Consider the following 22839-nt stretch of genomic DNA (forward strand, 5'->3'; position numbering starts at 1 on the left):
TATTTCTTTTCTTCTGCGTTTCTGACCTTGATTGCTAGTGTATGCCAACTCCAGGCCCGAGTTCCCGTGAAATGAGACCCATTGATTAATGATTTGATGATCTTTTGGGCCCCACCTTGGATGGATTGTGATTCAAAAGTCAAGATTGGAAGACCGTATATATCCAACCTTGCACTTCATTTTAATTAGCCGGCTATTCTCTAGCCTGTTAATGAAGACTATTATGGCCCGTTGGGAGATCCTTTGGTCATGCTTCAGCTGTTGGTTGGGTGCACTTGATCAACGGTTTGGATCATTGAACGGCAAGGGAAATTGTTCACGGTCCATATTCGATGTACATGAGCTGGTGGGTGGGTTGGTCTAATAATTGGACAGCTCACGTCAAGGGCAGGTCCGGTTCTCCGGTTAATGAATGGCATGAAAATTATTATATAAACAGCTCGATTTTTTTGAGCCATTGGCCATCCATTACAGGGACAATATGATGACAGTTAAGATCTCATCCACCTTTGCAATGTGCACAGTTTGGCCTGCCTATCGTAGGATGGTTCAGATTTCAAAAGAGTAAGGTATATTGTGAATACAAGTGACAAAAAAGCACTCTGATCGGATGTTTCTATCAAAGGACGGTTCAACTATATATGATAGGCAGTCAAATTTTGAAAGGGAAAATCAGATGGTTAGGATCATCCAATCAGTGTAATTCTCAGGGCCCACAAGATTCGGATATGGCTGATGGGTTGGATGGCATGTAAACATCATGATGGGCCCAGTAAGGTTCGCCATCCCTCCATGTTGGCGTTTTGTGGCCCACTTGAATTTTTGGATTGGCCTAAGTTTTGGTTTCATGTCCTAAAATGAGCTGTGAAATGATGGGACGGAGTGGATGTCACACACTTCACGGTGGGCCACCCCACCGAGCGGGCTCCTTGTTGTAGGAAATTCCAAACGACCGTCCGTTTGCTATAACTCCGCTAGCAGTCACGAGTACTTTCGTAATCTGGGCTGAACATTCCGGTCTAGCCGATGCTAGGATGATAGCGGGCGCGGTTTAGGTGGATCCCCGAATCCACTGAGGTCCGTGAATCCCTAGCTGTGGGGACACTGTGATGTATATGACTTACATCCGCACCGTCTATCCATGTTTGAAAGCTCATTTTAGGGCATGATCCAAAAAATGAAGCAGATCCAAATCTTAGGTGGACCATACCATAAGAAACAGTGATTGAATCCCCACCAATAAAAACTTCATGGGGGCCACCGGAGTGTTTATTTTCCATCCAACCCGTTGATAAGGTCACAAAGACCTGGATGAAGAAACCACACAAATATCAACTTGATCCAAAACTTTTGTGACCCACAAGATGTTTTTAATGGTCGATTACCACTCTTTCCTGCGTTATGGCCCACCTTAGATTAGGATCTGCTTCATTTTTGGAATCATGCTCTAAAGTGAATTTTCAAAGTGGATGGGCGGTGTGGATATAAGGCACATACATTACGGCGGGCCCACGGTCAGGGATCCGACCCACCTCGGTGGATCCAGGGTCCACCGAAGCCGCGCCCAGTGATAGCGGCCATGCAAATGGTGGGCCTATAAACGGAAGGTCATAAGGTGAGAAGGAGAAAGAATATCGAACGACAAGGAGTAATTTTCTAACGGTGACTCGTATGGTATGCATTCTTACAATGAGGACGGTTTCGGTCATCTTCCACTCAGCACGTGGACCCAGTTCCCCAGGCGCTAAGTGATCACCATGATTTTATATTTGAATCGTCTCAGTCCATCGGGTGAAAATCATTATTTTAACCGTACATACAAACCATTAGCCCCGATTAAAAACTTTGATAAGTGAAAACATGGAAACAGTTTTTAAAACTGCTCATAAAATCTCTAAGCTGACATGATATGGCTTGCCTAATAATTAGATCATGATTATTTTATATCTTCATTTTATCCCGGTGATTTACACCTGATTAACGGTTTTGATGAAACTTTATCCACACAATGTAGACCTCTACACAAACTTATGGCTGGTATCCCATCATCATTTTTCTCCGTGGTGTGTCCCAACTAAGTTTATATATATATATATATATATATATATATATATATATATATATATATATATATATATATATATCTCAGTTATTTTTCCCAAATTCACAGAACCAAGGATAGAACCTAAAGAACGGAGTGGATTTTACCTATAAAACGTGGTGTGTACCACAAACTCAGATGTTTTGGCCTGCATAAAACTCCAAATTAGCGGAGATTTTGCGGTCGGTTCGTAAATATCGCATGATATGGAATATTTATGGTATCACGCGTGCGGGGACAGTTGTTAGATTTGACTATTGAGCTGTGGATATAATCGCCGGGATTTGCCCAAGAAAAACCAAGCAAAATTGTGGCCGATTTCTCTGCAACTGTTGTGGAGGAGAATCTTGTGTACCTACCTTGAGTGTGTGATTCATCATGATATTTATATAAAATCCAATCCGTCTAATAGTATCTAAATACGATTAAAATTATATTTCCTTGAAATAATTTTAGTACAATTATCCATGTACTAAGATATAAATTTGGAGGTATTTGGGTGGATGTCCATTGTTTTTTGTTTGTTTGGCTCACCTTATGATTTCATAAAATTATTTTTAGGATTTTAAAATTTAATGGTCATTTTGACTGTTATACATCCGTTGGACTCTAAAAATACATGGATATGTGGGCTCCACACGCAGATACTTGTACGAGATTCTCGTTCCTCTATATAAGTTGCAGATAAACCGCCCCTACAAACCGACAAATTTACTATTTAGCTTGGATCACCGCGTGAATAGCCGCTCGTAAGGCCACTCGCTTCGCCCGCACTGCGTGAGTACGTGATACGTGTGCATAATCCAAGCCGTTCATGTGAGACCCCATCGTATCTGGGGAACTAAGAAATAGGCTATCTATATCCTTTTTAGTACGTGTTGCCTGCAAGACGAAGGTGCGAGAGTCGTTATAGGAATCGCTAGGTCGGATTCTCTGATATAGTGGACCCCACCTTGAATGTTCAGCACCTAAAAGATCAGGCCCATCTGATCAACAAGTGGGCCACAAAGACAATAAAGAAAATACAGTATGAGCAATGCGGTAGATCTTACAGCATGAGTGGGCAAGATCTGGACCGTTGATTAGGTAAGCCTCACAGTGGCCAGATGATCAGACCCATCTTTCCATAACGTTCCATTTCTTCATGCATGTGTGGCCCTTGCTGATATCTGCAACGGTCTGATTCTACTGACACGTCATAGATCCGGTTGGCTATCTTCCTTACTATTTTAGGCGGGTCCACTACAATTTGTAGCTTGATGTCTAGAGCCCACCGTGACGTTTGCATGACAATCCGTCCATCATGTGAACCTCCTAGAGTTCTCCATGGAGCCTAAAAATAAAGGTGATCCAAAGCTCAGGTGGCTCACACCACATTGAACGGTTGTGATGGGGACGCCCACCGCCAAAGACTTTCCAGGTTGGCCATGTATTGTTCATTCCATCCAATCCATTCACAAGATGAATCTCATCAGGACGAATGGACCCCATAAAATCAGACCATTGCAAAACTCTGGTGGGCCACACCAACTGATTTTAGAAGTTTTAAGCATGATTTACATGGTGTGGTCCACCTCAGCTTTGTGTTGGACGCCACAGGAACACTTGGTTTCTCACATGATTGACGGATTGCATGTCATGCACGTGTCACTTCTGGGCCCCACATTGTCGTGGATCCGGGTCTTGTACTGACCCTTCCACCGCATTTTTGTCTCGATGCTTCATGATACGCCAGCAGCAGTTTCGCGCCGTATACGTGGGTTTTCATTTCTGAAAAGCTGGGCCAATGGTTCGGTAATCCAGACCGTTGTTTGTTTTCCCAGGTGGATAGACCACGATCCAAAGTATGTTTGGTCATAAGATTCTTTCCTCTGATCTTTGTACAGTTTTCAATTGAACCTGGATCACTGATCCATTTCTCTTTCCTGCGTTCTGTTTGCAGCCCACAGATTGAAAGTTTCAGTTGCGCTATCAAGAGATTGTTAGCTCTTGGTCCATCGGGTTACCACGGATCAGTGGTCTGGATTACCTAACCATGGGCCCCACTTGCTACAATTGAAAATCCGCGTACATAAAGTGGGACCAGGCCGCGCACGCGATTTGAAAATCGTTTTTTCTGTTTTGTCGTTTTCTGAAATGGGCGGTGAGCCGTGCCCCACGGCGCGGTTGGTTGCGGACGCGGATGGTGTATTGAGGCGCTCAGCCGTTGTGTGCATACTCTGTGGGGCTCACCTTGATATATATATATATATATATATATATATATATATATATATGTTATATCTACGCCGTCCATCCATTTTTCCAGCTCATTTTAGGCCATGAGACCAAAATTAAAGAATATTCGAGACTCAAGTGGACCACACCGCAGAAAAAGTGGGGATAGTGACATCCACCGTTGAAACCTTCCTAGGGTCCACAATGATGTTTATTTGTAATCCAACCTGTTCATAAGGTCATACAGACTTGGAGTAAGGGAAAACACAAAGATCGGCTATGCTAAAACTTGTGGCCCTATGAAATTTTCGACAGCAATAGTTCAATTCCCAATGTTTCCTATTGTGTGGTCTACTTAAGCTATGGATATGATTTTATTATTTTTTTCTCATTGTTGGCAGTAAGCTTGAAAAATTGGATAGACACGGTTGATACAGCACATACACCGTGGTGGGTGCCACAGAGCATCCATAAGTGGTACACTCCTGGGACTTGAAAACATTGGGAATCCTGGGACTTGAAATCTATCTCATGAATTGGTGAAATATTAATTTCTTTATATGTATATATAACATTTTTTAATAATTTGAGTTTTCAAATAATTTATTTTTTAATATGATATCAAAGCATAATATATTTTATTCAAATTTTATATAATTTTTATAAAAAATTGCTCTCAATACTTAGAATTATTTCAGTTTTATAACATTTGAAATTGTTGGCACGTCTCTTTATTTACGAGACTTATAATTGCTCTTAATATATGTAATTATAATTGTTATTGTCACGCCCTGAAAATCTGAATCCAAGTTGGCAATGCCCGAACCCGAATTTTATGACTATAAGTTATATTAAAATAAAATATATATCGCAACCCACATTATTTCATGCATTTTCAAGGCATTCAGAGCAACTAAAATGATATTAATCATTGTCATTAAATATTGTTCACTAATCAATCATTGAATCTTTAATTATATTGACATTAAAAAATAAATAATAACAACATACATTAAATTTTAATTAATTTCTAAATAAACAAAGATAAAAGTTTTTAATCTTGCTCAATCGATTCTTCATATACAAACCCTGCAAAATAGTCTATACGGGTGTGAGTGCGACGACTCGTAGGGTCAAATCATTCCAAAAATTAAAAATTTTACTTTAACACCAATACAACTCAATAAAATAAATAGGATTAATTATGAGTATTGAATAAGCATTTTACGTGACAACAATAACAAATTGTTTTTCATAATAACAAAATAAGATAATACAGTCATCTAAAATCCTTTCTAATTCAATCCAAGACAGAACACCCGTGTGTGTTGATCCTTTTAAGAAATGACCCTTGACAGAGCACCAGTGTTGATCCTTTTAGGAAAATGACCATCGGAAGATCACCTGGTGAATAAAATTTTAGGGCAAATACTCAGGGCAGAGTACCCGTGTGTGTTGATCGTTTTAAGGAATCGCGCAGGGCAGAACACCCTTGCCGATCCTTTTGGGTATGACCCTGGGTAGAGCACCCATAAACAAATAACATAGTGATCCTTTTGAGGCAGAGGACCCGTAAATTGAAAATACATTCTTCATCATGTAATAATAACGAAATAATTGTAATTTAAGTATGTCACGATAAATAAAATGAAGTTAATTAATAACTCAAATAAATTATCTCTACAATATGCAACCAATAAATCAAATAAAATAATATGCAACTAATAACAATGATCAAATAAATTTAATACATAATAAATAATCAAATCAATCAATATGTTAGCCTAAAATTTTCGATCACTTACCTGATTTAGAGTGATAGATTTGATGTGGTGATGGATTCTACATGTAGATAGTCTGAATCCGATTTCTCATTAACTCAATTCGACGCATTTAAACTAGTATTACTCGGTAAATGTTTTCAACGTAAAACGATTGTGTCCCTACACAAATCATACATGCGGATTTATTAAGACCTACACTAAGGTTTCTAATTATCTAATATTTAAAATATAAGAAATATAAGATGTTAAATCACTGAGTTGACTCGGTGAGTCTTCTCGAATCAAGACTACTTTAACGTATAAAATCAAATGATTGAGATAGAAAACTTAGCTGGTAAATGGCTCAAAGTTGGAACATGGAATCAGTTCGGATGATCGGCCTAGCGAGTTATCTGGTTCACTTGCTGAGTTAACTCGATGAAACTACCTACTTTCTTTCTTTCTTATATCTTATATTCTCATTTCCTCCAGCTTTTTCTTTTGATTCATTCTTCTGATTTTGTCCAAAATACGTTGGAACAATAACTCAGATGGGATAAAGCAATGAGCCAGTCAACTCAGAAAGCTTGACTATCTCTTCCTCTCACTGATTCGCTTTCTTTCATTTTTCATTTTATTTTTATTTCTAATCTCTTTTTTGTGATCGAGGCTATCTAAAGTCTCAGTGGACGTACACATATGTCTTTGGAAAACATGGCTTTGGAGTTGGGTGGTAATAAGAGTCTTTGACGTCTTGCGTACAGAACTAAGTTGCACTTGTAAATAGTGTATCTCCAACAACAGATTAATCTAATAGATCTAATGATCATATTCGGATTAGATGGGCCTCATGTGATGATTTGGATATTGTAATAAATTTAGCAAATAACGGCTTTGTGGTGGGTTCTTGGTGTGGAAGATGATTGACTGTTAATGGCAGGTTCAGGATCGGTGACTTTTCTTTCATCTTGATTTTGCGTGGATGATGAGGATTGACTACTTGTTAATGAGGAGTGTTGGAGGATCACGAACCACTGAATGTAGGTTAAATATGAGGCTGTGAATAGTGGAGATCAAAAGTGATTATGGAGAAAGAATGTTGTGCCTGCAAAAACGGAATGAGTTTCCGCTTCGAATGAAACCTGCGTTGGATGCTCAAGTTTTCAGTTTTGATGGCTAAGCTAGGCAGGGTCCACTACTGATGGTTAAAGAGATCTAAGTTGTTCATCAATTTTGCAAAATAAGAATATATTATAAGCTTAAAAACGAAAAAGATCCAAATCTTTAGTAGGCCGCATCAAAGGTTTTTAGGCAAAAGATTTCAAGGGCTAGAGTTATTCGAGGGTTTGGATTCATTGGACGGTTTAGATTGAGGAGTGGGTCCCATCATGATGATGGCACGTCACTTGTTGTTTTGAATTTTTTTAAGAGAATGGGTCCACAGGAATGATGTGATAAATCCACGCCGTTTATCAATTTTGTCAAGTCAAGTTAGGGCGAGGGCCAGAAAATGAGGACAATCCAATACTCAAGTGGGCCACATCATAGGGAATAGTGAAACCCACCGTTTAAAAAAAAGATGAAGTGTTACAGCTTTTGAGACTTCAAAATCATTTTCAAAACATGTAAACGGACATTGACAGCCCCCATGACCTATAATCATTCTTGGGTGGTGTAGTTGCTCCCGGGACCGAAATCTTTTTCAAGTCCTGAAAATCACACCAGTCGTTGAGGTTGTATGCCACGAGGTCCCACTGTTGGGAAGCGACAGTCCCTAAATAAAATTGGATGAACAATCCTAACCATTGACTCATGGACACAAGTTTATTGGAACAGGATGGTTGGATATTTCTATTTTAACCGTCAGATAAATATCCACCAATTCAATACTAAGATGACCCATTAAGGGCGTGTTTGGGCAGTGGGATGGAATTGCATCCGGTCCTGTGCCAATTCCACTCCATGTTTGGGAAGAATGGAAAAGCTGTATATGAAATTACATTGGGTCTCGTGCCAATTTCACTCAATGTTAGCAAGTTGTGTAGGTCCCACCATGATGTGTGGGCTATTCCACACCGTCCACCCATTTTTTGAGATTATTTTAGAGCATGGGCCAAAAAATCAGGTAAATCTAAGGCTCAAGTGGACCCCACCATAGAAAGCAACGGGGATTGAATACTTACTGTTGAAAACTTCTTTGGAGCCACATAAGTTTTGGATCTGCCTCATTTTTCGGCCCATGCCATAAAATGAGGTTACCAAACAAATGAACAATTTAGATATAACACATGTGCGTTATTCTCAGTAATTTCAAATGATGGTGGGTATGTTATTCTCAGTAATTTCAAATGATGGTGGGTATATTCATTCAATGTACCATCATGTTACCAACAAAGCATGGTAGGGACAACCCTGCCATGGGTAATAATTATGTTTTTCCCACTAATCCCTTCTAATCCCACCGCCCAAACACGCCCTAAGTGTCATTTTCACCGTAACCGAAGTTTGAACAGTTTGAATTTGACTTAGTCGCGTGTGACGAATGTAAATTTCAAGTAATTTCCAGGTGCATGAGGGCCCGTTTGGCCGGTCGGATTGGAAGGGATTGGAAGTTAAATCCCAGGATTGGCCGGGCGTGCCAGATTCGGTGATCTGATCCCAATCCCATGGATCTTTAGACAATCCACTCACGACACCATCATTACCTTTAAATCCCATCCAATCCACCCTAATCCGTTCAAATTTACCTGGGACGTGTTTGGTTCGAGGGATTGGAACGGAGGAGAAGGTTGAGTCCCAGGACTGGCCGGGCATGCCAAACAGACGGGATATAGCAATCCCATGGGTCTCAGGACAATCCACTGACAACACCATCATTAGCTAGAAATCCATGCCATCCACCCTAATACCATTCATTCCCTTCAAATCCACCCGGCCAAACGGGCCCTCAGATCAGAGAAGCAGGTCTCAGGCATCCCATAATCCAAACCGTTGGTCTGTTCCATCTCGTGAGAACTGACCGTATATGAAAAACAGCCTGACCGGGGGAGTGGGGGAATCCTATCTAATTTTGAACCTTATCAGGTAGATGTGAACCGGTTCTGGACATTTGTACTTAACCGCCTATTTGTGGCCCATAATCAGATGGTTATAATCTGGGACAGGTCTACCTATTGCAAGACGCGACCGTCCAATGGTCTGGATTTCAGAGTCACGAGCTCTTGCTGTCAGAAACGAAACACGACGACCAAAGCTTGTTAAAAGACTTGCTAAAATGCAGCTAGACGTATTACTACTTCATACGTCTGAATATATCCGTTGGATCTGTGTCATATTCAGTGATCCAAACCATCGATCTATGAAATACATGAAATACAAATGTGAATGTTTCTGTCTCAAAAATATTCAGATTGGAAAATCCTAGACTTTAATAAATGAATCAGAAATCAATGGTCAGAGACTGTTCATATTCATCCGAAAAACTTAAATAATCAAAGTACTAAAGTATTTCAATTGAAGAGTTTCATTATTACCTATCACCCATCTTCTATGAGGCCCATCTTGTAAACGGTTTGGATCACAGATCATGATCCTAGATACAACAGCGATAGGCGGATGGATACTTTTGCAATACTTCGTGATGGATCGCAGCAAACCTCTCCCTACAATTGCCCGTGAATCCCACTGCCTCAGTTCGTACCGGTGTTGTTGCGAGATCTACATCGATGATGCGATGGGCGACAAGTGCTCTAGCAACGGCCCACATTCAACATAGACTATGGCCTTGACCAGAACATCTATAACGGGGGCGCGACTTGCCTTTGATCCCGAACCAGCAACCGTGGCGTGGGGCCCACCTTGATGTATGCGTTATATATCGAGGCCGTCCATCCGTTTTGCCAACTAATTTTATGCGTGATCCAAAAAAATGAAGTAGATATAAATCTCAGGTGGACCATATCACAGGAAACAGTAGTCATTGAACGCTCACCATTAAAAACTTTCTGGGGCCCACAAAGACTTGAATGAGGGAAAAAGCAAATATTAGCTTGATCCAAAACTTTTTGTGGCCCACAGGTTTTTAATAGTCATTCACCACTGTTTACTGTGGTGTGATCTAAGCCATATAATGAGTTGGCAAAGCGGATGGACGGTGTAGATATACAACACATACATCGAGGTGGGTCCTCCGTCGGTGTACCGAACTATATTGCTGGTTCCCGGTACCAGCCGAGTCGCGCTCGTATAACGGCCACTTGGCGCTCGCTTATGGTGAGTCATGTGCAGGTACATATTTTCAACGTGTTTTGACAGCCATATCTTTATTATACACGTGGCTTACTACCACGTGAACGATGGACCGCCTATGGACAGAACCTCGTACATTGCCCTGCTCCGGAATATATGTTTCAACCAAAAATGTACACTAAAACCCTAAAATGATCCACGTTTGACATGGCGAGCTGTCTAATTGGATGGCTAGGATTGTCAATGAGATTGTTGTTTAAGGTGAAATGATCACGGACAACTGGTTCGCGTGTGGGCCCTGGTGTGCTGTTTAGATAACATTGAGTTTGTTCAGGCCATGAGTGGGCCCACTTTAATGAATGTGCTGTGCATACGTATCATCCATCCATTTTGCAAAGTCATTTTTAGGGTATGTTCATCCATTTTGCTAACTTATTTTAGGATATGGGCCAAAAAATGAATGGATGTGATCTCGTGCAAAGGTGTGACTGAGAAAATTCGAATGGCAAGCTAGTCACACCTAAGGGTGTACATTGAGTTGAACTGAGCCGAGTTGGTATTAGCTCGACTCAACTCGATCATTAGCTCACCTCAGCTTGAACTTGGCTTGACTTAGCCATTAGCTGATCTTAGCTCGAACTCGGCTAGGCTTGGTTTGATTAGCTGCTCAAGCTAATTTGAGCTAACTTTGAGTCAAATTTGAGTTAAGTTCGCCATTATAACATTTTCACAAATACTTAGACTACACTTTTAAAATCTCATTGTATTTGAGACAATAGCAATGGTTTTGGAGGTTATGATCAACATAAAAATCAGGAAAAAAAGTATCGGTTTCATATATGTACCTTCCTTACTAGCAGCCACACTTTTCTGAGTCATTTAATAAAATGCATGGTGAGAAACATCAATATCAAAGTAATCCCAGTCATTGAACTGGTTTGATCCAAGTTCGATTCGAGCTAGGTTCAATATGAGTGTAACCGAGCTATTCGAGCTAGGTTCAATATGAGTCTAACCAAGCTGGCCAGCTTGAACACATTTTCGAGCTCAAAAAATCAACTTAACTCAGCTCATACTTAGTTTTGAACCCAGTCCAATCAAGCTTTTTCGTGACGAGTTAAGCGAGCTAGCTCAGTTCATATACACCTCTAACCATACCATAGAAAGCAGTGGTGATTGAATCCCCACCGTTAAAACTTCCCAGGGCATGTTTTTATTTTTATTAGCCATTCAGCCTCCTGGGAAGGTAACACGGACTTAAATTCTATGGTGTGGCCCACCTGGTAGCTGGACTCAATTGACTTTTGGAGCATCTTATTTTCACAACAGGACTATTTTGCTAGACGGGTTGGATATTATACATACACATGGTGGGCCTTCAAACAGACGTGCAACTAAGTCATCCTAGATCATTTCTCATGCTTATCATTGTAGACCTTAAAATGAAATACGCAACTTAAATTAACGGCTCTGATCTTACCCTCGTATGCAACGGCTGAAATTTTCGGTGAAGGAGAGAGCTTTTGATATCCCTCGCTAACACGGAATTTTAGCTCTCTGCTCTGTTCTTTGTTGACTCTATTTATCGACCATTGAATTATCACAAAACAAACTACTGACCCATGGCAGAATATCAATATTCATATACATGCAGATGGATTTTACATATTTCAAACATATATTTTGTCAATTCAAACCGTGAAAGGAATGTGGCCCACTTTGTGTACGGTATATATTAAATATACATTTAACGTTGACTGTCCATAAACTGCTATCAGAAAGTTAGATTCATGATTTCAATGATAAAGTTGGAATTTTACTGTTGGCTGATAATCTCATCACTACTTGGACGGTCTAGATTTAGACACGTGTTTTTCATATGAGCATAAACGGTGTCATGCATGTGCATCTTTACAACACTCCAACGCACCATATAACTTCTCACGTGGTAATGCTACATGAGAGATATCTCGTTTCGCGCGAAATTGTTAAAACTGCCAAAATTTCGCATTATTTCTCGTTGCTCTAATGCTCTCAAAGACTTCATCGTTAGCCTCTGGCCATGTCCACACTTCCCCTCCAAGTGAAATCCAGACCGTTGATAAGTCTACCTGCGCGAGTACGATTGGAATCATACCCATCGGCATATGACATCGTCTCACCCGTGCGCAAGATCACATCCGTTCATTTTATCAGTCTCGTTGAATTACCGTGGACCCCAAGATTCACCACTTTGCTTACAGGTGCCTGGAAAGGTTGAACGTCGAGAAAACTTGTCAACGGCCCACACTTGCGTGTAAGCATTTGATGAGAGAGCGTCAAACAACCTTAGCTTTGTGGGCCCACCGTGATGTTTTTCTGACATCTGCTTCCTACACCAGTTGCAAGGCCTCATCTTAGGGACTGGCCCCAATGACCAGTCAGATCTAAAACTCAGGTGGGCCACCCCACCGGAAAGAGTTGGGATCGAGAGACGAATTTCAGAGATTTTAAACAGGATTTTTCATTGTCTCATGGTGTGGCCCACCAGAGTTTTTACATTAGCTGATGTTTTCTATTAAGAGTAAAAATGAGCTGGCGTAACTGATGGACGGACTGGATTCCCTGCACACGTCACGGTGGAACCCGGGTGTTGCACGCGCTTCGTGAAACAAAGTGGGGCAGATGCGGGAATATACATGGTGGGCTCCACACGATTACCGGGAAGAACCGGGACGTGGATTTCCTGCGCAAGAATGCTGGGTGGGGCCCACCGTGATGTTTTGGAGAAATACACTCCATTCATCCGTTTTAGTAGATCATTTTAGGACACGTAACCAAAAATTAGGTGGATCCAAAACTCAAGTGAGCCACAGGAGAGGAAACAATGGGGATTCCGTGAGCACCGCTGAAACATTCTTATGGACATGAAAGTTTTGTATCAGGATATTGTTTTGGTTCTTTCGAGAGTGACCTTATAAACGGTTTGGATGGCCATAGACATCAGAATGGAGCCCAGGAAGGTTTCAACGGTACAAATTTCTTTTCCCAATTTTCCATCTTGTGTGACTCAGTTGAGTTGTGGATCTAACTCATTTTTGATCAGACATCTTACAATGAGCTATAAAAACGTATGGACGGGGTGGATTGATCAAAAACATCACGGTGGGCCCCACCCAGTTTCCTTGCGCAGGAACTTGCTGCGAAAGCCTTTCGCAGGAAATCCGCGTCCGAAGAACCGAGGATACATATTGCACGGTGGCACGTGTTCCCACGTAAGATTTCAGCGTAGTCGCGCGAGTAGCTCAGTTCTTATATTCTCTCTCTCTCTCTCACTCGCTCTCCTCCTCTCTCCTCTCGCTTCCATCCAGACCTTGAGGCTTGAAGATCTAAAAACAAAAAGCAGAAAAATCATAAAATCAATCAGAAAAAGAGGAAATCCACAAAAATCATCATCATCAGGAAGAGAGGATTTGACAAAAAGAAGAAGAAAAATCGAATTGATTTCGTTTTTTTTTTTCACGAATAAGAAACGAGATTTCTTCCATTTTCTTCCATGGATTCCGATCTCTGGTCATCTCGTCTTGCTGCAGCAAAACGACACTATTCTCTCCAGCACCATCAAAATCCCCAATCAGGTCTTTTTCATTCTTCCTCTGGAATTTCTATTTTACATCTGTAAAGAAAAAATAAAAAATAATAAAAAAAATCCATTTTCCCCCAATTTCTGATTTTTTTTTTATCGACTTCGTTTCAGATCGGTTAAGCTTCGAGGATTTCGAGGTGGAAGAAGAGGTCCGGCCCGATTTCCCTTGCCCTTATTGCTACGAAGATCACGACATGGCCTCTCTCTGCTCACATCTTGAAGACGAGCATTCATTCGAATCAAAAGTCGCTGTGAGTGATTAAAAAATAAATAAATCTCATCCTTCTATTTCCTGATTCATGGAAATCTAGCCTTTTCGTGTGGGATCTGTTTATTTTGCAATTTTGCAATTTTGCAATTTGGGTATTGGTTTTTTTTTTTTGGGTGTTTGGATGCGAGCATCTTTTTTTTTTTTTTTTTGGTGTTCAACGATTATTTTCCCCATCTGGGTATTGTTGGTTATTCATACTACCGCTGCAAGTCCCAGAAAGTGCTAATATTCTGATCATCTATCTCCCGTTGATGGAAATTCAATTTATTCGTTGTTATGTGGTGATTTGTGGTAGTATGTTTATCGTTATAGGGTTGTTCTCTTTTATTTTGTTCTAAAGATGCAATCTTTTCATGATTTTTCTTTGATTTTGGACTGCCATCATGATTTTCCCCATCTGGGTATTGTTGGTTATTCGTGTTTTCGAGTTGGGAGTCAAATGGCACGAGTGCAGTTTGGTTATCTGAAAAAGAATCCAGTACCTCTTGGTTGTGAATCTCTTAATAGGACAAACCGGCCCCATGGATATCTTTGCTCTCGAACCGAATAATTATAATTAATCTTGGTCAACCGTAATGTGTATTCTCCATATAGGAGATCTTCGAATTGAAGATTCATCGATCTGAGACAAAGAGAAAGGTCTATCTATTTTATTTAGTTATTCAGTTAAACCAATGATTCGTTATTGGAGTTGATAGCATTAACCATTTCATCGGACATGTATCTTTTTTTATTTTTCGATGGATTGGCATGTTTCATTAATGGAAATTGTTTGATATAGTGTCTAAGGGGCTCTGATTGTTCACCATTCAAGAATTCTTGTTTATTATTTTTTGATGGCATATTTTTCATTACATGGTTATTGTCTCCTTTTTTTTTTATTTTTTTTTAAAGATGTGGTCTTTTTTATGGTTTTTTGTTGATTGAGTGTAACCTCATTCATTTCCCATCTGGGTATTGAGTCATTGACATATTGTTAGCTATTTATATCCTAGAACCAAAGGGCACCAGGAATGCTAAAAAGTTACTCTGCTTATCTTCTGGTTGATGGAAAACTCAATTATTGCAATTTGGTTATTTGGGTCAGCATGTCTGTCATTAGAGATCTTGTTTTTCTTGGATTTTGTTGTAAAGATGCCATCGTTTCATGGTTTTCTTTGATTTTACTCCGTGGTGATGATTTTCCACATCTAAGTATTGTTGGTTATTCATAGTTTTGAGCCAAAAGTTGCCACAAGTGCTAAAAATCTTTATCCTTTTACTTTGTGGTCAATGTGTTGGTCTATCTATTATTGCGGTGTTATTTTCTTGGATTTTGTTGTAAAGATGCACCTTTTTGTTGAGTATACAGTAATGATTTCTTCCCTCTAGGTATTGTTGGTTACTCATATTTTTGAGTCAATAGTCAAAGACTCAAAATGAGTGCCAAAAGCTAATAGTTTTATCTTCAGTCAACGGATAATGCAATTTCCTCATCTGGTTTCAGTTGATTTTACAATTTGTTGCTTTTATCCGTTATATCTGTCACCAACTTTGCCTATTTTGTTTTGTTTTGTTTTTTTTTTTTAAAGACGTCATCTTTCTTTGACTTTTTTTTTCCTTGATTGTGCTGATTTTCTCCCTTTGAATATCTCATTGATTTTGCATATCTATTGAACAAGTCTGTAGCATTTAGTGACTCTTCCCTTTCTTTTACTGATTACAAATACAGAATTGTCATCAGGGTTGTGTTGACTTCTATGTTTGGATAAAGAATGTTAGGTATTGCAGGGGTTACTTTCTTTGATTTTGTTGTAAACATGAAATCATTTCACAATATTTCTTCGCCTGAGGAATAAAAAACGATTTTCTTCATCTGGGTATGTTGATTATGCACAACAATGAATTGCCAAATGTTTATAGGGAAACTGTCTTGGAATTACAATAGAAGTTATAGCCCAGGTAAACCGTCCCGGATGATGATTGATCCTAACCTTTGGATGAATGGTATTTATTGTTATTGTTGTTAGCCGTAGCAATAGGAAGAGTATTGGATGGTTATTGTCAGGTCCGAGGACCATTTTGCAGTAGTTTTAGTCATGATAATTGCAAATTATTATTATTATTACTATTACTATTACTAATGCTACTACTATGATTATCATTTAATCAAAGGACTACCTAATAAAAAACTAAATCACCAAATTGGCATGGCAAATATTTTCTAGATGGGCGAATAGCGAGTGTTGTGGGTTTGCTCCCCACAAACGTGAGTTTGATATCCTTCCCCATGCTTTACCTAATGCACGTGGTTTGTGGGTGATTGCGTGCATCCGCGGGGATTAATCTTGCCTTAAAAAAAGGGACGGGGACACCCTGCCATCATCCCTCCCCCCCCCCCCCCCCCGCCCAAAAAAAAAGAAAAAGAAAAAAGAAAAAAGAAAAAAAAGATGGGGATTTTATTTGTTTTTGAAGGATATCTAGATGGGGAATATAATCCCCTAATGTTAAACACAACCTTTTGAGACCATTCTTAGCTAAGGATCCTGGTTCTTTTTCGCTTGTGGGGGAGCAAAGATCATGGGCCAATCCAACACATTCACAATATTCTGCAAAGCTAACCCTCAAAACCATCCCATTTCCAATTGATAGTGTCACCCTCCAGTGTTAGAGAAGCAACAAAAACATTTCAAAATAGCTTCCACGTGATCTTCAATCTTATTGGAGTCTCTAGTCCAATTTAGCTACTAATTGACAATGTTGCCTTGATTTTTCCACTGTTTGGAAGTATTAGTGTGCATCTGTTTTCCACCCTGCTTTGTGTATCAGGGATCTCTTCCCCTTCGTGTCTCTTCTTTTCTTATTTAATAAATTTCAGACTTGTCAAAAGAGGCATGTTGCTTGCACTTCTGCAAGCACCAAAAACAAACGCCCTTCATGTGCTGAAGGAGCATCTGGATTGTTCATCAGGTGGACCCACGGTCCATGGATCGTAGCTCATAAATCAGCCCTGTCCACGTAGTAGGAGGATCATACTTGTATGCTGAATGTGGACCACTGCTTTTCAATTTTTATGTGCCCCTTTCTCATTCACATGTGAGGAACCTGATGAGTGGACCAGCCCGTATTTTGGGCTAGGGAATCCTTGCTTTTCTGTTTTATAGCAGAGCAAGTTGGTCTCTGCAATTGATTACAAAATGAGCTTCCACCAACCTTGTGTTTCATCCTGTGGGTATTTGTGTGTCTTGATTTTATTAAATCTGTTTTCTTGGGTGTTTCTGCTATGAGGATCTCAAGATGACAATACTACATTTGACGTATGTTGTCAATTTGTACTTCATAATTATGTCATGAGAACCAGGAAATTACAGACTCTTTTTTTATTCCTTTTTTTATTCCTTTTTTTTTTTTTTAAATCCGTGCTGTTTTGGTGTGATAGCTAACATTATGTTCTGTTTTTTGTTGACTAGAAGGATGTTTCCCGTTTTTTTCATAGGAAAATTACACATTTAGGCCTGTTTGTGTAAATGTAGCCTGGATCCATTTGGATTCCAACGAAATTTGACAAATGCGCCCATGACTCCCTGTCAAATTTGAGACTTGCTGTTTTGTGGCAAAGCAGCAGAAAAGTTTTTGCTTTGTCTTGGAGAATGAATGAAACCTGCGCTCCAGCACAAGGACAACTTTTGTCATTGTTGTTGTTGTTATTATTATTTTGGTTGACATGGAGGCCTGGACCTCAGTTGTAGAGTTCTTTCTGGATCCAAAATTCCAAATGAAACTTCAATCATGTACCCAAACAGGTCCTTAGCATGTCCTTGCTCAAGCTGTCTTACCCTATAACTGGAATTTTACACTTTTTAAGGATTAAAGGAAATCATATATGATTATTCAGATTGATAGGTGCCAAGTATTACTTGCATGACATGAGGTTTCTACATTGTGAATCACACAATATGATGGTGGCTCTCATCCATTTTTTCTCCTCTTGCAGGTTTGCCCCATTTGCTCTGTTAAGGTTGCACGGGACATGCTGAGTCATATCACCCTGCAACATGGTCACTTGTTCAAAATATCCTTTTCATATGGTGGCTATGGAAAATGAAATATGCATTAGCTCTTGTTCCTTCACCAATTCTTTTTATTTTTAGAAATGAGAAATCCAAACTTATGACATGCCAATGTGGTATGTGAGGTGAAATTGGGAACGTTCATCTGTCTGATGCCACTATGTATGTACTGCTGTGCCCTGAAAATCAGGCTTTTAAAAAATGGACGGTTAAAAAGGATTGACCAGCGTTCTGCATTTGCCATGCATGAGTGGCCCACCTGATCACCTGAGTGACCTGGTTTTCAGGCCACAAAATACCCCATGGTGGGGCCCACCTGATGAATGGCTAGGATGTCAATCACAGGGGAGACTAGGATTTTCTTTTCCTACTACCACAAGTCAGACCCTTGTCAAGGTTCTCCAGAAGCAGTTTGCTCTGGAGTTAGCGTTTTGTTTTCTGTTAATCGAATGTGGAAACCAATTGCCTCTTTCTTTAACTAAAGATCACTTGCAGAGGCGGCGGAGGTTACGCAGAGTCGCTATTCCCAACAGTCAGTCACTTTCTCTACTAGGCAGGGACCTCCGTGAGGCCCACTTGCAGGTCCTCTTGGGAGGTGGCGGATATCGGTCAAGCAGCACTAACACATCAAATGCAGTCACTGATTCGTTCCTTTCATCTCTTGTGTTGAATTTCCCTGCATCTGAAGCAGAAGAAATTTCGAAATCTGCCGCTTCCAGTGCCGAGGATACTTCCATAAAGAAACCAACATCAACACAGACTTGGAAATCAAGGTATTGATTTCAGCTCTTTCCATTTTGGATGGAAGCTACACCATTCCTTTATTTGCTTCGTAGTCATGTTTGAGTATTGTATCTCAGTTTTCAGTTTAGCCCTTTTATCATGCTGCGCGCACACACAAAAGATAAAAGAAAGAAGAAGTGATTATGGGAACACATGCATGTCAATGAACCACTGCTGGATATGATTTTATCACAATCAGAATCAATGATTTTTCATGTGGATGATGAATAGTGGGACTTTTCGTGTTAGATGCCTTGTAGCCTATTATTATCACCGTTACTTAAAAAAATGATGGAACTTTATGCGTAAGATTCCTAGAGTATAAAGATCTTCTCCGTGGATGATATTGTTTGGAATTTTTTAATTAGCTGAGTATTTCTTCTCTCCAGATGGTTTGTAATTGTGTTGTTTGAATTCAGTTCTGTAACCAATTCATCCTTTGGTGGGATCTGTCAATCAGTTCTACATATTTCAAATCATTTGTATGTTCTGCAGGCTCTCCTGGCAAAACCATATTTTTCACATGATTTTAACAGTACTAACATTCTTAAATTTATAGTGGGGAAATCACACAAAACAATCAGTTGGATATTATTAGCGAGACTATTTGGTTGACTTTTGGAGTTTTTTTTTTTTCTCGGCAATAATGAAATCAGATAAAAGCAATATATGGACATAAACCATTAGATCTAAGGAGTCATTAAAAAAATTAGATGAAGGAAAGCTGGAAAGGTCTTGTTTATGTAAATCATTAAAATGAAAAAACATTGCAAGTATGTTCATAGTCATCCTTCAGTTCTAATTGTCTCTTCTCACCCATTGTCAATGATGAAAAGGTTGTGGAATTCAAACAGTCTGAACAGGTCCCCACTATACTAATGCTCTAAATCACATAGTGGTGGGCTTCATCTCTATGGTTGAGTTTCAAATCAAGCATCAGGAACTGAACAAAGAGAACTAGTAAGGGATGTTACAGATATGATCAACTTTTCATACCAAATTGAAAATCTATTTCACAACATTTGATACAAGTCTATCTATGGTTGCTCCTTTTTTTTTAAAAAAAAAGGTCCTTTTCTGTGCTGAACACTTGGACACTCCTTGACACTTCAAAATCTGAATGAAAAAGTGTCATGGTAATGTCATGAGAAGTGCCATGTGTTGGACACTTTTAAGTGAGGCGTCCAACTGTCCATGCATTCTCCAAGAAGGTTTTCTTACATCTTTTTCTATATTTTCACTATATAATTTTCTTTTGTCAAGCTGAAAATTTCTGCCCCTTACCTCAAACTTGCCTCTATTCTCTTGGTGTTGAAGAAACTATTTAGGATTCCTTTGCCAAAGCAGGCATTTGCAGTTGTATTGGAGCTTTCAGTTCCTTCATCTTGATGAATTCTATGTATTATGTTTCCCTTAGTAATGAATTCTTGATTCAGGGAGGCAGTTGAATTCTATGTATTATGTTTCCCATGCTTAGATCTTTGGAGTTTCATTTAAAGAAGTGTTCCCATGCCTAGTTCTTTGGAACTTGCTGCACTGGACACTTTTAACACTCGGCATCCGTGCCATGTGTCCAAGTTACACTGCCTGTGTTGCGGTAGACTTCTTGTATACATATGCATATGGCAGTTGTTTTGCTGTTAGGGACCATTGTTTATAATTGAAATCCTTAGGAAGCTTTTCTTTGTTTAGCTGAAATACCATGGTTGACTATGGAATCATAAAATCCTTCTTGCTGGCAAAGCAGACCTACATTTAAGGGCTTTCATTTCGGACATGGTTTGGATCACCAAACCATCGATCTGATGGCCCTGTCTTGATGGAGGATTCCCCAAAATAACCAAGATTGAGAGATCCTAATCTTTTGTTCATTGGACTATGTTCCAGCAAATGCTGACTGCTGTTTTACGTTCTTGTTAACTGTCTATCCCTAGGCCATTGGTCAAAGGATAGAATCTTCCAATATGGAAGATTTTAAGCACATATACCCCATTAATGGCCAGGCCCATCGGAGCAATGATTGCAATGACTGAACCATTGTCCCACTTGTACAGAATCGACCATCAGCAAGCGTCACTGGACTTGTACAGTATCTGTAATCCATGGGTGCACCCAAGTTCTGACAATTTGTTTTCTTTACTTGCAGTTTTGACTCTTCATTGAGTAATGAGGAGAGGGAAAAAAAGATGAGACAAGCTACCGTGAGAGCCAAGTTCATGCAGGATCTTATGCTCTCCACTCTGTTTGGCGACTAGCTGGAGTGGGCCCACGTGAGTCAGATGGTAAAAGACCTTCTTCGTGATTCCAATTGCTGATAAAAGGAGGTGATGCCTGGATTACTTTTAGTTGGGCAACACGGGCAGCCCACCTCACACCTTATTTGGATGTTTCTCTTGAGGCAGTCTCGTTGGGGCATCCATCCTGCTGTCTCTTAGAAAGGAGATGTATTTCCAATGAAGTAGATGGTCCATGACTATTCTGTGTTTGACTGTCTTAATCGTAATCTCGCTCTCATAAATTCACCTATTCTATACTTGGATATTTCCATGCCTAATTTGTTTACTAGTTTAAAATGCAGTTATTTTGAACTTATAAGATGGTCTGATCTTGCAGCATCCGGATCAGTGCTGATACATCTGATCAGATTATCGCTTTACACTGTGAGTCCTTAGTTTCTACAGGTGGATCCATGGTTCAGCAACTGTTGTTGTGATGGTCTGTCATATTAGTGCTTGGATAGCTGAACCATGGGCCCAACTTGTCCGTGCTGAGATTCATATGATTCCTCTCTTCCCCAGTATTGATATAATCTTACCTTTTTAATGGGCGTGAACACATTGCAGATGTGTATTACATGCTTCCTTCTAGTTGGGATTTTCGAGCCTGGCCGCAAGCTTGGAGTATTCATGGAAATCCTCTTCTGCTTTGTGCTTTCCATGTGCGAGCTAGTTGCCTATTGTCAAATCTCAAGAGGTGCCATGTTGGTTCTGTTCATCAGAACCATTGCTTGTGCACTGAATGAAGCATGTAAAATTGAAATGGAGGGAGAGCTCGACTTTTTGGCCGTCTCATTTAGGTGAGAGCTTGCTTGCAATTGATTCCAGATGTTTTCAATTGTCATAGCTTGTTTTCTAGATCCTAGTGCTGCTTGTCATAGACAGGTTGTATCCATGGTTCAACTCATGGACTTCGCAATCTTTGGATAGTCTTGTTCACAAGAGGGTATGTACATAGTCTAGAGAAGATTAGAGTGGTGCAAAGATTTTTGGAATATTCTAGAGTTAAATAGCCAGTCTAGAGAAGATTTGAGTTGTGCAGAGATCTTTGGAATATTCTAAGAGTTAAATGGTGCCTTCTTGTACCTAGAGTAGTGTAAAATAATATAGAATATATCTACAGTATTTTCAGCCAGGATCTTCCCCCTAGCCATTTATTTAAAGTTGCCAGAAGGTTCTTGTTCTTATATGAGGGCTCCTTATTTGGGAGACACCTCAGAAAGTTGTGAACTTTGGAGGTTTTTGATTAATGTAAGTATTTTTCACTTCCATTCGCTCATGTGCTTTCTATTCTCTTCCAAGTAGCTTGGCTACATACAACTGGGTTATTGGCCAACTCATCCACAAAGGGATTGCAAGTTCCTTTACAAAAAAGAGGGGTTGCTAGTTGAGTGCTGCTGTTGAAGGTCATTCAGTCCTGTGACATGCTGGCCCCCCGCTCCTGCTCCTCCGATGACTTGTCATGACTCATGTGTTATAGGTTGGCCTTTAGTGTTCTTGTTGTTG

General features: G+C 39.8%; 1 protein-coding gene across 1 annotated transcript; it reads left to right on the forward strand.

Moving 5' to 3' along the window:
* Window positions 1-13649: 13649 nt before the first annotated feature.
* LOC131241141 (protein DEHYDRATION-INDUCED 19-like) lies at window positions 13650-21690 on the forward strand. Its single transcript, XM_058239824.1, has 5 exons — window positions 13650-13946; window positions 14066-14205; window positions 18199-18276; window positions 18764-19047; window positions 21204-21690. Exons 1-5 carry the CDS (start codon window positions 13865-13867, stop codon window positions 21310-21312), a joined length of 693 nt encoding a protein of 230 aa, XP_058095807.1. The 5' UTR covers window positions 13650-13864; the 3' UTR covers window positions 21313-21690.
* The last annotated feature ends 1149 nt before the right edge of the window (window positions 21691-22839 follow it).

The sequence above is a fragment of the Magnolia sinica genome, chromosome 3 (assembly GCF_029962835.1).
Source record: "Magnolia sinica isolate HGM2019 chromosome 3, MsV1, whole genome shotgun sequence".
In the NCBI taxonomy this organism is placed as follows: domain Eukaryota; kingdom Viridiplantae; phylum Streptophyta; class Magnoliopsida; order Magnoliales; family Magnoliaceae; genus Magnolia; species Magnolia sinica.

Coding starts and splice junctions, on each gene's coding strand:
- LOC131241141 (XM_058239824.1), top strand. CDS start 13,865: ATGGATTCCGATCTCTGGTCATCTCGTCTTGCTGCAGCAAAACGACAC. Junction 14,206..18,198: donor CATTCGAATCAAAAGTCGCT/GTGAGTGATTAA, acceptor CTCCTCTTGCAG/GTTTGCCCCATTTGCTCTGT. Junction 18,277..18,763: donor AACATGGTCACTTGTTCAAA/ATATCCTTTTCA, acceptor ACTAAAGATCAC/TTGCAGAGGCGGCGGAGGTT.